The sequence below is a fragment of the Morone saxatilis genome, unplaced genomic scaffold, assembly GCF_004916995.1.
Source record: "Morone saxatilis isolate NCDOM2014 unplaced genomic scaffold, NCSU_SB_2.0 Contig11, whole genome shotgun sequence".
In the NCBI taxonomy this organism is placed as follows: Eukaryota; Metazoa; Chordata; class Actinopteri; family Moronidae; genus Morone; species Morone saxatilis.
Window position 1 is genome coordinate 13,355,440 of NW_023339663.1, and position 17,503 is coordinate 13,372,942.

General features: G+C 38.4%; 1 protein-coding gene across 1 annotated transcript; it reads right to left on the minus strand.

The window, feature by feature from the left end:
• Positions 1-781: 781 nt before the first annotated feature.
• On the minus strand, positions 782-5,637 carry ric3a (RIC3 acetylcholine receptor chaperone a). Its single transcript, XM_035652038.1, has 7 exons — positions 5,520-5,637; positions 3,302-3,519; positions 2,973-3,048; positions 2,479-2,572; positions 1,764-1,930; positions 1,307-1,578; positions 782-1,264 (listed from the first exon to the last, which is right to left on the minus strand). Exons 1-7 carry the CDS (start codon positions 5,635-5,637, stop codon positions 782-784), a joined length of 1,428 nt encoding a protein of 475 aa, XP_035507931.1.
• Positions 5,638-17,503: the final 11,866 nt, after the last annotated feature.

Consider the following 17,503-nt stretch of genomic DNA (forward strand, 5'->3'; position numbering starts at 1 on the left):
ACAATTGTTGCGGGGTGGGGGGGGGGGTGGGGGGGCAATGCTGTTGCCGTGTGTTCTACGCTATTATGCCGCATTACAACAACAGGGAGCATCCCCTAGAGTAGAGCCATATTATACCACTAGGTGGAGCCAGATATTGCGTGACAATGTCAAGTACTGCACACTCATAGACTGCTATATACATTTAATTTGTCGCAAGGCCCTGTTCCTGCTGTGTAACATACATATTTTTATGTTTTGTTACACATTTTCTAATTCAAAAGTAATAACAAGTAATCTGGAATGATGAGTAATGTAGAGAATTACTTAATTTGGAGACTTAAGCTTTTCCTGATCAAAAGCCAATGAGCAGTCACTAACTTTATAATAATCTTCAGTTCTTTAACGTTTTAAAAGTTCTGCACACACACACACACAGAGGTGTTTGTAATTAACCGGACTGATTGGACTCACCCATTGGGGCCACTACAGAGATGTCAATCAAGCACATTTTGTACACAGTCTGACTGAATGACTCTGAACGGCCTAAAAAGAGGTCTAATCAGGCAATGAAAACAAACTGTATGTGTGCAGGGCCTTTAAACAGCTTTTCATTGAGTGTGATCCATATATCTATCTTTTCACCAGAAAAATTAAACTTACAAATACAATTGTAACTTGTTTGTGGATATTGAATCAAGACTGGAAAAAGACTGCAAATAAAAATATGTATAAGCATCAGAAGCTCTAATCTGAGGGACGCTGAGTTGAGAAACTCATTTTAGGTTACTGGAAAAGTCCTTTAGGTTTCTCTCCTGTTCCGCATCCTCAACCCACTCACCCCGACTTCTTTCGGCATGTCTGCTTGGATGCCATCGTCGCCCTCCACAGACGCTGACGTTAACAAATACTCGATTTCCTCCTCTGCCTCCTCCTCCGGGTTGGGATGACCCTCACAACTGAATAGCAGGCTCTCTGCCTCCATCACTGGATCCTCTTCATCTGCTTCCTCCTCCTCTTCCACCTCTGTCCCCTCATCCTCTTCCTCCACCTCATCATCCTTCTCCTCTTCCTCCTCCTCATAAGCCTCCTCCTGAGGGTAGCGGAACACATCTCTGTGGTCACTGAAACTTATTTGCTTCTTCCCTCCGTTGTAACACTGCAGCTCCTCGCTCACCTCCAAACCCAGCCTTTCCGGCTTCCTTTCGATCTGGGATGAAGGAAGACTGAGCAAGTGCCTTTTCTCTGCTTCCTCTTCCTCATCCTCCTCCTCCTCCTCCTCTTCCTCTATGTCTTCCTCTACTTCTTCCTCTACTTCTTCCTCTACTTCTTCCTCTTTATCCTCCTCTTCGTCCTCCTCTTCCTCTTCCTCTCCCTCCTCCTCCTCTTCCTCTTCATCCTCCTCCTCCTCCTCCTCCTCCTCCTCCTCTCGCACTATGGATAGTTTCCTTGCCATAATCTCTTCCTCCTCTTGCTCCATCCTCTCTGCCAGGGCCTCGGCAGTGGGCTGTTGGGGGTGGGTCTCCATCAGCATAATGCTCTCAAATCTACGTCTGTCACAGGGATTGTCGTACACTGGGTAGGTCTCCTCTGGGTAGCCTACAAAGGTGTAGGAAAGGAAACATAATTTAATACACCATATGAGTTTTGTTTGAATGAACAGCATCTTATGATTAAAATGTATTTGATTGATCTGGAGACAAAATCTGCTCATAGAATCTGCAACAAATGTACTTGTTGTAAAATTATGTAAGCAGCTTTGAGGTTCAGATTTAGGCATGTACCATCCCAGTCTGCACTGTAGGGGACCTCCTCAGCTTCCATCTCTGGGGAAGCTCCCTCCAACCGGCCCTCTTGCATCAGCTGTGTGATCTGTCTAAGTTGCCTGAGTAATTTCTCCTCCTTCTTTGATGTTGTAGTTTTACTCCTCCTCCTTCTGCCACTAGAGATTCTGCCACAGATATGGAAGCAGAGTCAGGCAAGATGGCAATGATATGGCACGTCACTCTGATTTACTGGCTCTTGGTTTTTCAAAGCCCTTTCTGAGTGAGAATGGATCCAGATTAGAGATGTTTTCTGTATCAATGAAGTGTGACTAATAACTATCACTTAGACTCACTTTTTGAGGCTGTGAGTCTGTGTGATGTGAGTTTTTACTTGCTTATTAAAAATAATTATTTAGCATCAGCATGTACCAAAAGGGACATGAGTATTCTCCAACAAACTAGCAACGAGATAATTTCCCCCTTCCTTACACATCAATTCGCTTCACACAGCTTATGTTATTATATGACTTTTAAAAAATAGAGTGGCAGCAGTAGCGGTTAAGTAAAATATGCCAGTGGCCTTTCCACCTTTGGATAATTTTCTCTTTCATTTTTAGCCCTTTCATTTCCATGCCAGGTCCAAGCTGATTTATCCCAGTATGAAGTTTTTTTCCTGGTGCTTCATGTGCTTTGGGCAGTGAAAAGTAGAATGTTAGGAGAAACTAAGTCTTACCTCCCAGAACCTCGACTCTTTCCAGACACAATCCTCTCCATCATCCTCTCTGTTTGCAGTAGTCTCTCCTGAAGCCTGACAAGCTCATTGGTTGCTACATGATAATATCAAAAGATAATGCATTTCTATGTAAACAGTATGCACAAATGATATGCAGGTGTGTACATGTATATGTTATGGGGTGTGTTGTTGATTTGTACTGCCACATACTGTAGGCAAAAGAGCCATTTACACACCAAATTTCCTTTATAATAACAAACATATTTTGCTACTGTGCTTTTGGCTTTGACTACTCTTTTTCTGAAGAACTTTATGTTACTAACTAATAATTATATATAATTATTTGTTAAGAAAAAAACCTAATGTTAACTGTTAACTGCTGTCCATGAACAGATCAAACTGCATTACTAGGCACCCTGGGGCTGTAATGTATCATTACTGTGTGAATTACACTATAACACAGATACTCACTGAAAATCACAGAAGATACTTACTAATCTTATTCTCCGTGTGTGCCTTGGTAACCGTAGTGTAATGTCCTGATTTATTAGTCTTCCCCTTATATGTCAGCTGTGAACATAAAAGGATTGACGATGATGATGGTTTTAATTAGAGTAATACAGCATAGCAATAATCATTTGTAAAAAGGTCTACTGTACATTCAAGTGCCTAAATGGGAAGTAAATGCAGTCAGTATTGCCACAGAGATCACCATGGTATTTCTCATTATGCTGTATTTATGTGGAAGAGATAGCATATTATAGTACCCTATAGTATAAAGCTGCATGGTAACACTTTATATGGCCTACCGTGCAGTAATTACCTTATAGATTATATAGAAGATGTAAAGAAAGACCCCAAAGCCATATATGGGTATCACTTGACCCATCAGGTTATATTTTTTGCCTCGTCCTATGCCTTTTACTTTGGCCATGGCCTCAGCACCGTGTGTCATGGAGTACGAAGGGTCCACACCCCACTGTTCTGGGTCCTCTGGCAGTGACAGCTGATGCATCACAGGGGGGTAGAACCCAGGTCCAACTGGAGGACACAAAAATCTGTCAGTGGCCATGTAGCTTATGCTCTCATTTCAGGAAATAATCATGCAAATATATGGAGTATATAACTATTATTTCCATCCTTGTTTGTTAAGGAAGTAATTTATTGTTGTATTGGAATAAATTTAAATTGATTTCCCATTTGGTCCAATTCAAAATATAATAAATATGATGTCAATATCTGGGTAGAAGCAGTCAGGGCAGACACTCTTCCACATTTATTTAAACTTACAGTAATTTATTGTATAAAATGTGTGTTGGAAATGCGAGTCCGCAAACATGCATTGTACATTTCATACCAGGATGTCCTTTGTAAACATTACTACTCAAAATAACAACAACATTTCGTCTAAATAATGCGTACCATAGATAACTACTACGAACTATTAAGATGGCTGGATAAAGCAAATTTAACAGATTTGTCCTTTTCCCCCGCCCTCAGCGCCTCTTTGCACCAATCAGAATGCTGTTGCGTATGATTGACAGTCTGTTCCACCAATTACAATCAAGTGCGCAAAAAACAGGCAGACGTAGCCGTTACGTGCTGTGTTTAGCCAGCTGACTTACAAAACAAGCTGAATGTGGTCGTTCAAAGTTTGAAATTAGCCATCAACAAAGAAAAAAAAAACATCGTTATCACAATACAGTAGAGAGATAAACCTCATAACAATCGCTTATAACTCTGAAATTACAAGTCAAAACGCGACACCTGTTTGTAGCAGGACGTATCTTGAGGATGTCCGCATGCAATGTTAATATTAGTTAACTATTCAATGGCTACCAAAAACAGAAGGAATGAAGGAATCATTCCCTGAACAGAAGAGAGAGTTGGACTTAGGTTATTGATTGATTGGTTGAGTTACTATGTGTTGTTGGTAGTTTATCAGCATTACAGTTTTTGAGGATTGTTGATAAATTCATAAATAATTTTATATTTTTATATTTTATATCATATTTCTGTTCTGTAGCTCAATTTTCTATTTCAAAATTTAGTGTAAAGCATTGCTCCAATTGTGTGTGGCAGCCAGCATGTAGCTTTTTAATTGAATCAGCCTTCACATGGTGGACTAGGCAGTAATGAAGATAAACTCATAAAATTAGACTGTATTCTACTTTTCACTGTACTCCACTGAACAAAATTGCATTTTCAACATTTGAGGTGTTATAGAAAACAGAGTTGCCCTGCTTTCAAAATACCTTTTGACAATGCTGTTATTCAGAAGGACAAATATTGTGTGGTCCCAGAAATCCAAATTATCTTTCTGACTGCAGTATTGTTTTGTTTGTTAACATAGAACCGCAGTGGTGTTACATAGAAAGTATAATTTCACAATATTATATAAATCAGCATTTTCCATGGAACAATTTGGTGTTAAAAAAAACAATATTTACAGTGTTTCATTTTTAAAAAGCAAAGTATCTATGCATAAAAAACTTACAGATATCTGATCAGAGGCTTTAAAATCGAATGTTCAAGCAGAGTGATGAAGAAGAACCCTAAAAATTTGTGTTAAGCGTCCAACCTTATCTTAAGTTCTGACGTATCAACAAATACAGCAGCTTAATCATTGTCAGTAAATGAGCTGTAAAAGCAGCAAATAATAACAATAATACACAATCCTACAACAATTTCAGCTTTACATTGTTAAATATAGAATACATAAAATTTAGGGTAGACATATATTAAAAAGTATATTTGAACATGTGCAAATGTATAGATACAGTACATATTTCTTTACATCTTAGAACATAACCACATATTTTTCAATATATGTGAACTGCATGTTTTTCTTTTTTTCTTCTCATCCATTGTGTAACATTATGATGAACATTTGTGCATTATGTTGAGGCCCTAGGCCTGGCGCACTCTGTATAGTCAGACTAACAGCTGGCAACAACAACAACAGCAGCAATAACAAAAAAAGACAGCGTAGATGGAGCGAGATGGAGATGGATGGATGATGATATGATAAGCCGCCTTACCCTCAGGCTGCCCCATCTCCTTTTTCCTTCTGGGTAAAAGCATTCTGGGCAGGAAGAGAGAAACACAGAGAACAGAGCATGATATCAGAGTAACCTTCTGGCAAGTTGTTATAGACATTTTGTCTCAGAAAAAGACAGCCTTGTGTTTATTTCACTTGAACAGTAAATCCACAGATGTCATCTCTCATCTGGTGACGTTCCTGCCCAGATTAGAACAGATTAGACCAGCTGCATTCAAGTGCTGTTTGAAATGTTGACTACAAATCCCCAAAAAGGGAATCAACTAGTTTAGTGCGTGCATTGTAGTAATAATAATAATAGTAATAATCATGCGCTGAGGATATCAGAAACACCTACAGCAACCAAATTTAGCAGATGGATGGGATTGACAACTACTACAAAAATCTGGCAACAATCAGAAACAACTCATTACTCATTACTTTTTGTTCAAGTATATGGTAGCCAAACAAAATTAATTTTCCCTCAGATTCCTTGAGTCCAGAGTGGGGACCACCAGCCAAATGTTGGTAAAATATGAAAGTGGCTGGTAGATTTCAGATGCTGGTTGAAGGTTTACATTTTAAAAGATTTCCACGGACGCATCTGCAAATGCAATCACCATTTGAGCCAAAGTTCTCCATTATTTATTGGGTCCCTAGCACAATTAAAAACCACAGCTTTTAATTTTGATTCAATCTTCACAAAATCTGTTTAATAACATAATGGACCCAGCCATTTAGCTCTGTGTTATTATGTCCACATTTGGTGCACATTCATACACAGATCAAAAACGTTTATTTCTCAAAATGGATTGATTTTACTTTGATCTAGGGTCATTGCAGCAACACAGCAAAGCTGGAAAAGTGATTTTGTTTTTAAATAAAAAACAATTTTATTATTTTCCCACTATGTTATTATATTCCTAAGTAATAAAAATAAAAAAATATATAAAAAAAGACATTTTTTTTGCCCCTGGCTGCACGCATCCTCTATTATTTTATAACAGCACCTTTTTAAATTAAGAAGGTGAAGTACTTGCAGTAAAGTTGAGTTTTTATTATAAAAAAAAAAGAGGCAGAGACTAAGAAACTACACCCCTGATGTGAAAGTATTTCTGTACTTTCCTTTGCTATAGGACAAACTATGGTGCTGTTCCATTTCTAAAACAAGCAGCGATTAATAACTCCCAAGCAAAGACCTTAAATACACAACTTGCATTTAAAAAATTGGTATTTACGATGAGTACTTGAATGCAACACATGACCTATCAACCCATCCACTTGGTAGACCCTCTGGTGTGTGTTTCATACCAAAGAGCAGCAGATGGCAGTGCAGGCTCAGATACAGAGGTATGGTGTGTGGAAGACAGGAGACAACCTAACAGTTAGATAACTTGTAGTGGAATTTATGGTGTCTGATAGATTAGTCTAACAATTTTAGAATCTAGTGACTTAGGAGGATTTTTTTGTTTGTTTTTTCTCTCCCCCAAAATCTTTGGGGTTACCACATTCATAACTCACGAGAGATGGTACACCTCAAGTGTTGCTACAATATTAGTACACACATTTAGTAAGCTCTATTAAGGCACCACTTAACCATCACTGTTGGGATGCATGTGTGGACTTCAATATTAGCTCATTGTAATCATTATTTTTTATTATAAGTTAATGAATCACTTAGTAAATTAGTCCACTTGAACTTTATTGTCCACAATGTGGGATTTGGAAAAAATGTGTTGGCTAAATTAAAAACAGACAATTAATTGCAGTTATCAAAAAATATTAGAAAATATGGAGTTAGTTAGTGAAAGATTGTGTAAGTAGGCTATATATTCAGTATTCTAATTACACAAAAATAATAGTCCTATTTTCTCCTGTGGTAGTGTGATGAACAATTTTTTTTCCAAACCATTTGTGACATTATTCCTTCATTATATTTAAAGGTGCAGCTGTCCAGTTTAGCACTTCAGCTTAAACCAACATGCACAAAGGTCAAGTAGGTAAAATCCAGAGGGACTTACTAGCAAAAAGGACCATGGCAGAGATAATAACTCCCACGTATATATTTCATAAGACACAAAAGTGATCAATGTGTTAACCCCTCAGAAATACCCAGTGAGAACAGTTCAGATACAATCATACAACAATCAGATATGTAATTGATAGTGATCTAATATTAGGTAAAATGGCTTTTGCTTTGATAGAGGAATATAATTCGCCTTACATATTCATCTGTGTCATCATGGTTACTGGCTAACCAGCAGCAATCAGTTTCTGCCATGGTGCATTCACAAGGCAAGAACCATCAAAACCACAGTTGAAATGGTGATGAGCAGCTGTACAAACTTTTGCACAAACAGATTACGAAAGAATTTAGACATCCGTGTTTAGACACTGCTGATGGCTGAAGAGAAGTGGAGCAACATGAAACTGTGTGTAGTTAACTAAGCAAACGCAAAGTTTTCTGAATTAAACATATGAATATAATTCTGAATATTTTTATAAACCTGTCAGATTGTCCTTTGAAGACCTTCAGATTAGATTGGGCTGATAAATTCTGCTTTAAAATTCAAATATGGGTCTATATGCTTTGTGTATATCTCCTTGGGGTTGACCTTCATATACAAGTGGTTCATGATCATTGTATGGATTTGGTATACTAGTTTGTTTTCTGCATGGTATATTTTCATAGCAGCCATAGTTTAGTTAGTCTTTGGTCCTACACAGTAATAACAGTATTGTAATTTTTTAATCAGATCTACCTCAGTACTTTATTTGATGCTGTTAATCATGCAATTCTTCTTAAGCATTGGTTGGACATGTCTATTGCTTTGAAAAGGTTTAAGGTTAAAAATAGCACTTAAATGTTGTAAATAGGCCCTTCTCCTTTGTGGAGTTCCCCAGGGGTCATATCTAGGTCTATTTCTGTTCTCTATTTATGTCATCTTTAGGCCATCTATTGTATAGACATTCCATCAGTGTTCTTTATTATGCAGATGATATGCAGCTCCACCTATTATGCAATTCTCAAAACCCACAGGGATTATGACTGTCATCAAAACCATTTCTGAGACATTCAAAAGTGGATGGCTCAATATTTCCTGAAGCTAGATGCAAACATAACTGAAATATTTTTCATTTATTATGAAAATGCAAATTGATTAATAACACTAAGTCACTTACACACAATGTTATCAAATACTGCAGAAAACCTGCCTCTTTTTTTTTTACAATAGCCCCCACGTAGACAAGTATTTAATTTGTTTTCAAGATTGAACCAATCATATTTTGTTAAAATGCGGAACCTGCTATCTTTGTATTTATAATTTTGCTATGTATTCTGAAATTGGCAAAAAAAAATCCATCATTGCATTTTGCTTGCTCAGATGCATCAGCTAAACATTTATCTGGTACAAAGTGAACACTCAAATTTTTGCATCCCGTCATTAGCTGCGTTCAGAATTGATTTTAAGCTCTTAGTACATTATAGGGTCCATATAGCCAGCACACCTCTTGAGGAAGTGCTTTAGAAAGGTTGTGTTTCCCCATGTTAGACAAATTTGTGGTAGCAACGGTGGCTGGTCATAAAGGTTATGAATGTTTCACAGTGAGAAGCCATCTGCTAATTAAATTGATATTAAGAGGTGCTTTGGAGGCTGAGAGGAGGCTATCTATTGCTTTGTACACCAGTAGAATCTGCACCTTTGAACCTCTAGAATAGGCTGGCCTGGATACCCTGTCTGAATATGACTCCACTTTTGTGCAATCAAACTGTTATGACCTTCAGATCTTCTGTTTTTCTAGTGGTTTGCACTGTAGAGATAGGAGGGTTGTTTAGCCGTTGTCTGGCTTGTGCTGCAAGGTGAGAGGAGGGGTACCTGGGACACCTTTGTCTATTCTTTCTTCAGGGTTTTGTGGGGTGTGAGAGTTCCTGTTGGTTGGCCCTCTACAACCAAAACATAATTTTCACTTAATAAGAAGTTGGTCTGGGATTTATGGTTGCATCGTCAGGCACCGTTTTGAGTACACTACTTTCCTAACAGCCTTTGGCCATGGTTTACCACAGTAAACTTTGAAAGGGCGGAGGTCTGTACCCATATAAAATAGCACAGCAATAGTTACCTCAATGTAACTGTACAGTTCTGTGAATATGGACATAGCACTCTAACAGAATTTTCCTTGTTCAGTGAGTGGAGTACAGCTCTTATGAGGGACAAGCCACCATCTGGTAGGGTGGTGGGTGCAACAAGTTATTTAATTATCCTGAAACAGAGCCATGTTTACTACTATTTTAGTCTGCTACTCACTGAGCAACTCAATTTTGAGACTTGTGTAGGGAGTTGACAGAACTTAATGCACATACTTTAACTATACAAAGCAGCAATCATAAAGGTTACTAGGAACATTCTGCTTCGGCTTGGTTAACAATTGTTGACAATTAAGTATTTTTTATATGTGATATTCTGGTGGTTTTAGCTGATTACTTCAGCATTGCTGTGAACTTTGGGCTTCTTGAATGTAGGGATAACAAAATGTACTACAGAAGAAAAGCTGTCTTTGAAGTCTGCACTCTACTAATAGAAGTACAAGAAAACGTCAGACAGACAATACTAGACCATCAAGGCCTTCTCAATAGTAACCTGTAGTGCATCACATGGGCACGGTCACCCCTCTCAAGCACATTGAAAATCTTAGTCTAAATAGTGCTTATAGACAGACAACAAGGACATTTAAGATACGTGAAGAATGTCAAGGCACACCAAATCATTGCTTCAGGGTGAATGTTTGAAATGAACAACATTTGATATGACTGTATGCAAATTGTTTAACTTTCAAAACTGCAAGCCTCTTGTTGTTTGAATTCCAATGTTGAGCCAAAGTGCTTTTCTTATTATACTTTTCAGACTTTTATGACAGTAAATTAAATTAAACAGTAGCAAATTGATGTGTATGACAACAACAACAACAACAACAACAACAACAACAACAACAACAACAACAACCACACATGATACAGAATTGTTCAAACAGTAAGAAGACTGAGTGCAATGATGAGTTTTTCATTGTTAGTACTAAAACTATAGTTGGTGTTTTGGATAAAGCAGGATTTTCTTTAGCGTTCTGACTGGCATCTCATTTCTCCAGCAATGTAGCGTTTCATTTCAGTCAAACAATGGTTGTAGACCTTTTCAATCTGGGACTATGAACTGGTGACCTTCATGTGACAGATTTGTTTGCTGTCCACAAGGCAGGCTGGCAGGCAGAGGTATCAAGTGACTATTTCAAAAGACTCATCACTTCTGCTCAATGGTAAAATTAGCATTAAAAGAGATATTGTCATGGAAGAATATTTACTTTTGATTTTTCCATCCTAATAATATTGGAACATTTTAGTCTGTACTTCGTGCACAACTACTTGGGATACTGCCTTGTGTGACTTAAAAAAAAAACCCTGTATCCCCAATACAGCCGGAAATTCTATCATAGCTGGCATGGATGAACATTATTGGCCATGCCATACACCCTCTATAAGCTTTTAATCCTAGGAAACAAATATGCATTTGTGTACCCTCTTTGGATGAATGGATTATAGATTATCACTGCCAACCAGCATATGATGCCAACAGAGATTATGGCTGCTGTATGTTGAATAAAGCAGATACCACTGTTTCGGAAATTTTGGCACCATGAACTACTTCAAAGTAATATGAACGTGCTACAGTATTTGACACGTAGAGGGGTTTTAGAGATTTCAGCTGTATGGATTCTTTCTCATAACAGGCTGGTATTTTAAAGACAGTTGAGTTTTGAATTGCCATTTTCACCCCTGCTCCCTGTTTCTGTTTTCTATTCCTATTATTCCAGTCAACTCAACTGTGAACTGCCCAAAATGTATTCCCATATTTCCCCATAATTGCAGCATTGTTGAAATAAGACTTTCATCGTTCTCATGGAAACCCCTGAGTACACATCAAGCTGTGCAATTACTCAAAAAATAAAACCCGCTAATGTCAGAGTGGTGAAAATATCACAGTGCACTCCCATTCCAAAAATCCAGCTGGGAAGTATTAAATTTTGAATCTGACCACATGCATATTCACAGCCACAAGCTCTTTTAAGAAATGACATACAGACTGTTGGCCCATTTTGGGTGGTGCCTTTGATGCTTTGTCTTCTTTTAGTGATGCCATATTGGAGGTATGTCCAATTCACTCTGCAGTGTACCATATTGTTAATACCAGCACTCGTCTTTTATCTGTTTACTGTGCCTCTCTCTTATCAAGCCTTTAATTACTTAATTATTCTTCATTGGGCTCAATTAAAACACAATGGACTCTGCTGCTGTAAAAGTCAACTATTTCTGCTCCTGCACAGCAGTATACAAAGCACGGGAGAGATAGGCTGTTGCAGTTGGCCTTCTATTATGTACTTGGAATAAATGAGATTCTGTTATTCTTTGGATGAAAGTCTGGCCTTTCTGATTATTATGCTAACAGCAAAATATAACATTGACTTCTATAAAATGTTCATGCTCCTAGAGTCGAGAGAGGAATAGATTCACATACATGGCAATCAACGCACCTTCCCCAAACAAAATTACTTTTTAGAAATAGAAATCGTTTTCTTTCTCTATTCATGCAAGTGATTTGTTGCGCAATGTCACCTTACTGAATAGTAGCAAACCAGGTTTACATCAGGTTTTTTTCCCACTCCTCCCCGTGCCTCTATCTAAATCAGTCAATTTATTTCCAAATTGCATGTCGAGTGTAGGAGCAAGGGCTTATGGCAGTATATTAAATCAATGCACTCCTACAGTATGTATTTTGAGAAGGTTTAATTTTTTTCCTCTCTTTGGTGATATTGATGGGGATGCACCTGGCTTTGAGTGTCATGAAGGACACACTGCCACAAATTTGAATCCTGTATATTCCTAGAATAAAGACAGTTGTGAATAGGGAATGAGGCAAATTAATAGAGTTGAAACATGCTTTACAATATAAACCTTGACTGTCTTTTAGTCGTATGTTGCCAGTATGCAGACTTTAATTTATTAGTATCAGAAGGATAGACTTGAATTTGTGTTGCTTCTATGGACTGTCATGAACAAAACACGCTGTTGTGAGCTTGAATGTGAGTTCTGCATGTTTGCAAAAACATTTTTGTGTGTACAGGCCGAGCTAAAACATTCAGTTTTACGAGCAGTATATATTTAGGATTCTAACTAACAGGGTTGGGCGATTTTTTTATTTTTATTTTCATATTGTCCAATAGTATAATAGTCTGTTGCAACCCTACAGGGCATACAACATTCCACCACTGACCCAAAACAACCAAATCCATAGGATTTATTAAAATAAGACAAACAAACAAGGCAATAAATCAAGACTATCATAAGACACAAAAGCAACACAAAATCCCAGGCTGAGAGGCAGTAACACCAGGAGTCCCCGCACCAAAAGCCTCTCTCTTCTGATGCTGGCACAGTGCTTTTAAGCAATCCATTCATAGGTCAGGTGCACCTTGTTTAGCAATCAGACCAATCACACCTAGGCAGAGCTAGAGGGGACAGAAAAGGAAAAGGGACAGCACAGAAAAAAAAAATATCCGTAACAGACAGCATGGCTAACTTAGTTTTACTGTCAAACAAAAACGTAACATCTTGTATTTGGGGATGTTAGGGGTTTCACCCAGATGCCAAAGGAAAGCCTAAGGATATTACACAGCCGATCGACAGGCTATGTAAAAGATGTGTGCCAGTGAAGAAAGTGCTTGGTGTGACAATATCACAGCATCATGTTCCATTTTAATATCACAATCCAAATCATATCCGTGACGTTAACTACTCTCATGGATCGCAGAGCAAAGTTTTGGTGAGCAGGCATTTTGTTAGCCTTTCCTGCTCAGTTTCCAGGTCGTACTTGGGGAAACACAGGGGGATGTTTGTTTTCCTCCGGGGCCAAAGTTGATTCGGGGCTAACCCCTTTCTCTTTTCTAGCAGTTGGGAAGCAACAGAGCAGACTTTTTGTGGTCTTAACTGATACACCGTAACCTTGGTACATGGGGCGCCAGCTCTACCAGGTGAGCTATCCGGGTGCCCGATACACCATAACCTTCAATGTACTTTTACAGTACTGCCAGACCTCCAACTTACTGCTAACCATTTCCTCCACATTAATTGCATTCTCTCACTTCACAACCACACACTTGTTACCCCCACACCTTCAACGCTGCCCTACGCTACTCTTATAATACTATGGAGAATGGAAATGCGTGGGGTGTCACACCATGTAAAAGAAACAGCAAACTGGTTTGTAATTAAGGATTTAAAATTCATTCGTGACTCGTGCTGATTAACGAGCTCTGCGGGCGGACATGCTATTCCACCAAAAAAAAAAAACATCTCTTAAGGCACAGTAGGGCGCAGATTGTAGAAATTTATAATATCCTTGTTCTGAAAGTTAGTTAGGTGAAAGCACCTTAATATCAGCATAGAAAATTATTGATTGTCCCTTCAGTTGTCAATATATGATGTGATTGCAAGTCAGCACAAGCTAACAATTATTTGAATTATTGATCAATCTGCTGGTTATCTTCACACTTAATCCATGAATTGTTTAGTCTAAAAACGGTGAAAAATGGCCATCACTAGTTCCTAAAGCCAAAACTGCTATCTTCAAATGTCTTGTTTTGTCCTACTTTCAGACCAAAATCCAAAGACATGCAGCTAGCATAAGAGAAAGAAAAGTGGCAAATCCTCACAAGTTTAAAGTTTAAAGTTTAAACTTACATGATGATCTAAACAGTTGGCAATTAATTGCTCTCAATCGACTAATCAGTCGTCTGATTGTTTTACCTCTATATACATTAGACTGCTAACATTCTCTGTTTCCTATTTGTGTCTGTGTTTTTGTATGTGTGTGCATGTATTTATTTAAGTTATTTATTCAGTTAATTATTTTTATGCACTTCAGCATCTCTATTTGGTCTTAAAGGTTTTAAAATGTCCAGGAAATTAACTTATTGGTTGGAATTTTCAGCTGAAATTGACCAACTTCATTGTGCTGCATGTGTGTGCTTCAATTTAAGTATTAAATAGCAGCATGGCTCCCCTGTGTGTTTGAGGCACCTTGAATGCCCTTAACCAGCACTAATAGGAGATAATGATTGGTGCTCAACAAAAAGAGAGATTCATTTTGAATTATTAACAAGTTAACTTTGTAGTGGAGGCACTTTATCCCTGAGGACAAACAGCCCAAATGTTTGCAAAATATAATTAAGCCGAGGCATCTTTAAATGTCATTGCTGCCTGTGCCATGTTTCAAATTGTTCTGCATCAACAGAATTTAACGAGATGGCTAAGGAATCCATTTCCTGCAAGCATGTGATAAGCCACACATACAGTGAAGCACTTTCATTGATTGCCAAAATAAAGCATTTTGTATGCAAATGGGGGAATGGAGTGGCTAAGCTGATTCAGCCTCATGGACACCAAATAATGGTCTTTACAATTAATATTTTTACATGCTATCCATTGAAAATTCCATCTTCCATTTAATGGCTCTAAAACATTTACACATGCCCAGAAAAGAGGGGGAAAATGCACTGTGTTCCAATGGATTAATATGAAAGCCAACAAACAAATAAAGCCATGCATCCCTCCCTCCCCCCGGAGTATTGGTCCCTTTCCTGCCATCTCATGCTCCTGCACATTTTGGATTAACAGATAATCTTTGAACATGAAGGAAGGTCTGCTAACCCCGAGGGGGTGGGATGTAGTCAGTGAAAGAGAGCACAGGATTGGAGGCAGTGCTGCATTGTTTGAATGTAATGTGCTTGTCTTGTTCTTGTTAACATGCGGCTCTTTTTGTAGTGGTGATATGGCCTTAAATACCCCTCCTTCACTCTTGCAGGTTGTGTTACAGGAGACCCACAGGTCTGAATAGATATAGGGCACTGGGTTAACAGGGGCATCAGCTACAAAAAAAAAGTCCAATGGAAACCTTTCAACTGTAGGTTTGAGTATTTGTGGGCACCAAGAAACCACTAGTAGTCAGTTAGTGTATACATGCATGGAGCCTGCTGTTGACCTGTCTGGTCTGATCTGTTTAACAGTTGTGTTACGAACAACCACTGAGTCCAAGAACAGGAGGAAAGTCCATTTGGATAGACTCTCACTGGCTTGGACGGTAGATGGTTAGACTAATTTGTGTCCTGTCCTGTACTTTGCCCTGGGTCCACTAGTGAATAGCTACTGTGTCCTTATGTGCCAGCTGTTCTCTGTGTTTAGGTTTGTGTGACCTATATGCACCTTCCGTTATTTACCACAGTACTAAACTTTTAGTACATATCCATCCTCAAGTTCCGTTACATTGATATTATTTTCATGTTTGGAAAACAACCGACCAATAACCTTAATTTATTATCAATCACTTCATGTCATATCATGTATTAGAATTTAATAATGGAATAATACATTAATTGCAGTCCTTTTAAATTTCTCTCATGATTTCATATACATAATATAGAAATGTAAAAATGTCAATGAAATATAAAAACATTTGATTTTGATACAAAAGGAGCATTTTATCTACTTAACCATCTACACAAGTGTACCTCCTGTGTCTCTTACTGCACTTCCACTGATCTTTAACCCTAGGTTTTGTAAGGATTTTGATGGTCATTTATGTTTTTAATGTATATGCCATATGGTGACTAGTGTGAGAACTTGAGAAAATGTTAGTTTGTGATGGATTTTGCGGGTATAAACCTGACCAATGACAATTAAACTAAGTGTAAAACTAAACTGTAGTGAGAAGAGTACAATGTAATCCGGAAAAAAACACACTGAGATATAACTGTATTCATTTTCACTGTTGTTCCTTTGAGTTTCATTTAAATATTTGAGTGCTCAGATGCATTCCTTTCTTAAAGCCAAATGGTCTAAGGGGGTAGTTTAATGACCTAATTTGGACCAACTTTGTCCTGCCATTTCCGTGCTTTATGGTCTTTGTGAATTGTTCTATTCTATGTATTTAAGATTTTATGTTGTCCATCAAAGTTCAAGACCTTATCCGCGATCCTCCTTCATCCCTTTTGCACTTTAGCCTTTCACCCCCACAGTGTGTCATTCTTAAAAATATGAATCCGGGAATCATTTTAGAGTCAAGGACAGCAGCAAAAACTGTTGACAGCAGTGTTTGAAGTAAATGAGAAAGCTGAGCCCTTTTAGAGCTACTGAAAGGCGGCGAGAGTGCAAGATGGGCAAGAAGGACGATGGTGATGGGACTGACCTTCTGATCAGGTGAGCGTGAGGGGGGCCTGAGGACAGAATCCCCTCTCTGCTGCCCAGGCTGAAATTTTGTGCTTGAGAAGTGTTTAACTTTCTCAAATCCCAATTGCACTCAGTGGGGAGTTTCCTCTTTCCCTTTGCCCACAGGTTTAGTGACTGCCCTTATGCCTGGGCCTGAGGAGGGGGCTTGGCGTATTGAGGTTGCAGGGGGGGGATCAATAGGAAGGCAGCTTGCCTGTTTGACAGAGTGACAGAGGTGAAGTTAAGCTAGGAAAGAGAGAATGGGGTGAGATAGGGAGGGCTATAGATATCTGAGTAGGAATTATCCATGACACCTGGGCTCTCAAGCTGCAACCTTTAAGCACATGATTTAGGATCACCTCTATTTGTGGGATAGCCGTAGCCGAATCAGCACATTCAATCCAAGTCATTGTGCTCTGTTAGCTCTTACAGCTGAAAGACATTGTCAGTTATTTGTTTAGGAATGCTTTCATTGTTAAATCCTCCCACCTACATTGTTTCAGCCAGGCAAATTCAATTTGACTTTCTACCTTCTTTAGTTTCACTGTCGTTGACAAGAAGATGTGGGGAAAATCTCCTTTAAGTCATTCAGTCCAGCACTGTGTTTTTCTGCACCACTGAGTTGATACAAAATTTTATTTTTTTTCCTGGCGATAATCTATCATTTCTAATAA

Excerpts from the sequence above, each read along its gene's own strand:
- ric3a (XM_035652038.1), bottom strand. The coding sequence starts at position 5,637 with ATGTCTATAACAACTTGCCAGAAGGTTACTCTGATATCATGCTCTGTT. Across the intron at positions 1,931-2,478 it reads AAGAGTCGAGGTTCTGGGAG|AATCTCTAGTGGCAGAAGGA; the intron begins GTAAGACTTAGT and ends TATCTGTGGCAG. Across the intron at positions 1,579-1,763 it reads CTACAGTGCAGACTGGGATG|GCTACCCAGAGGAGACCTAC; the intron begins GTACATGCCTAA and ends ACACCTTTGTAG.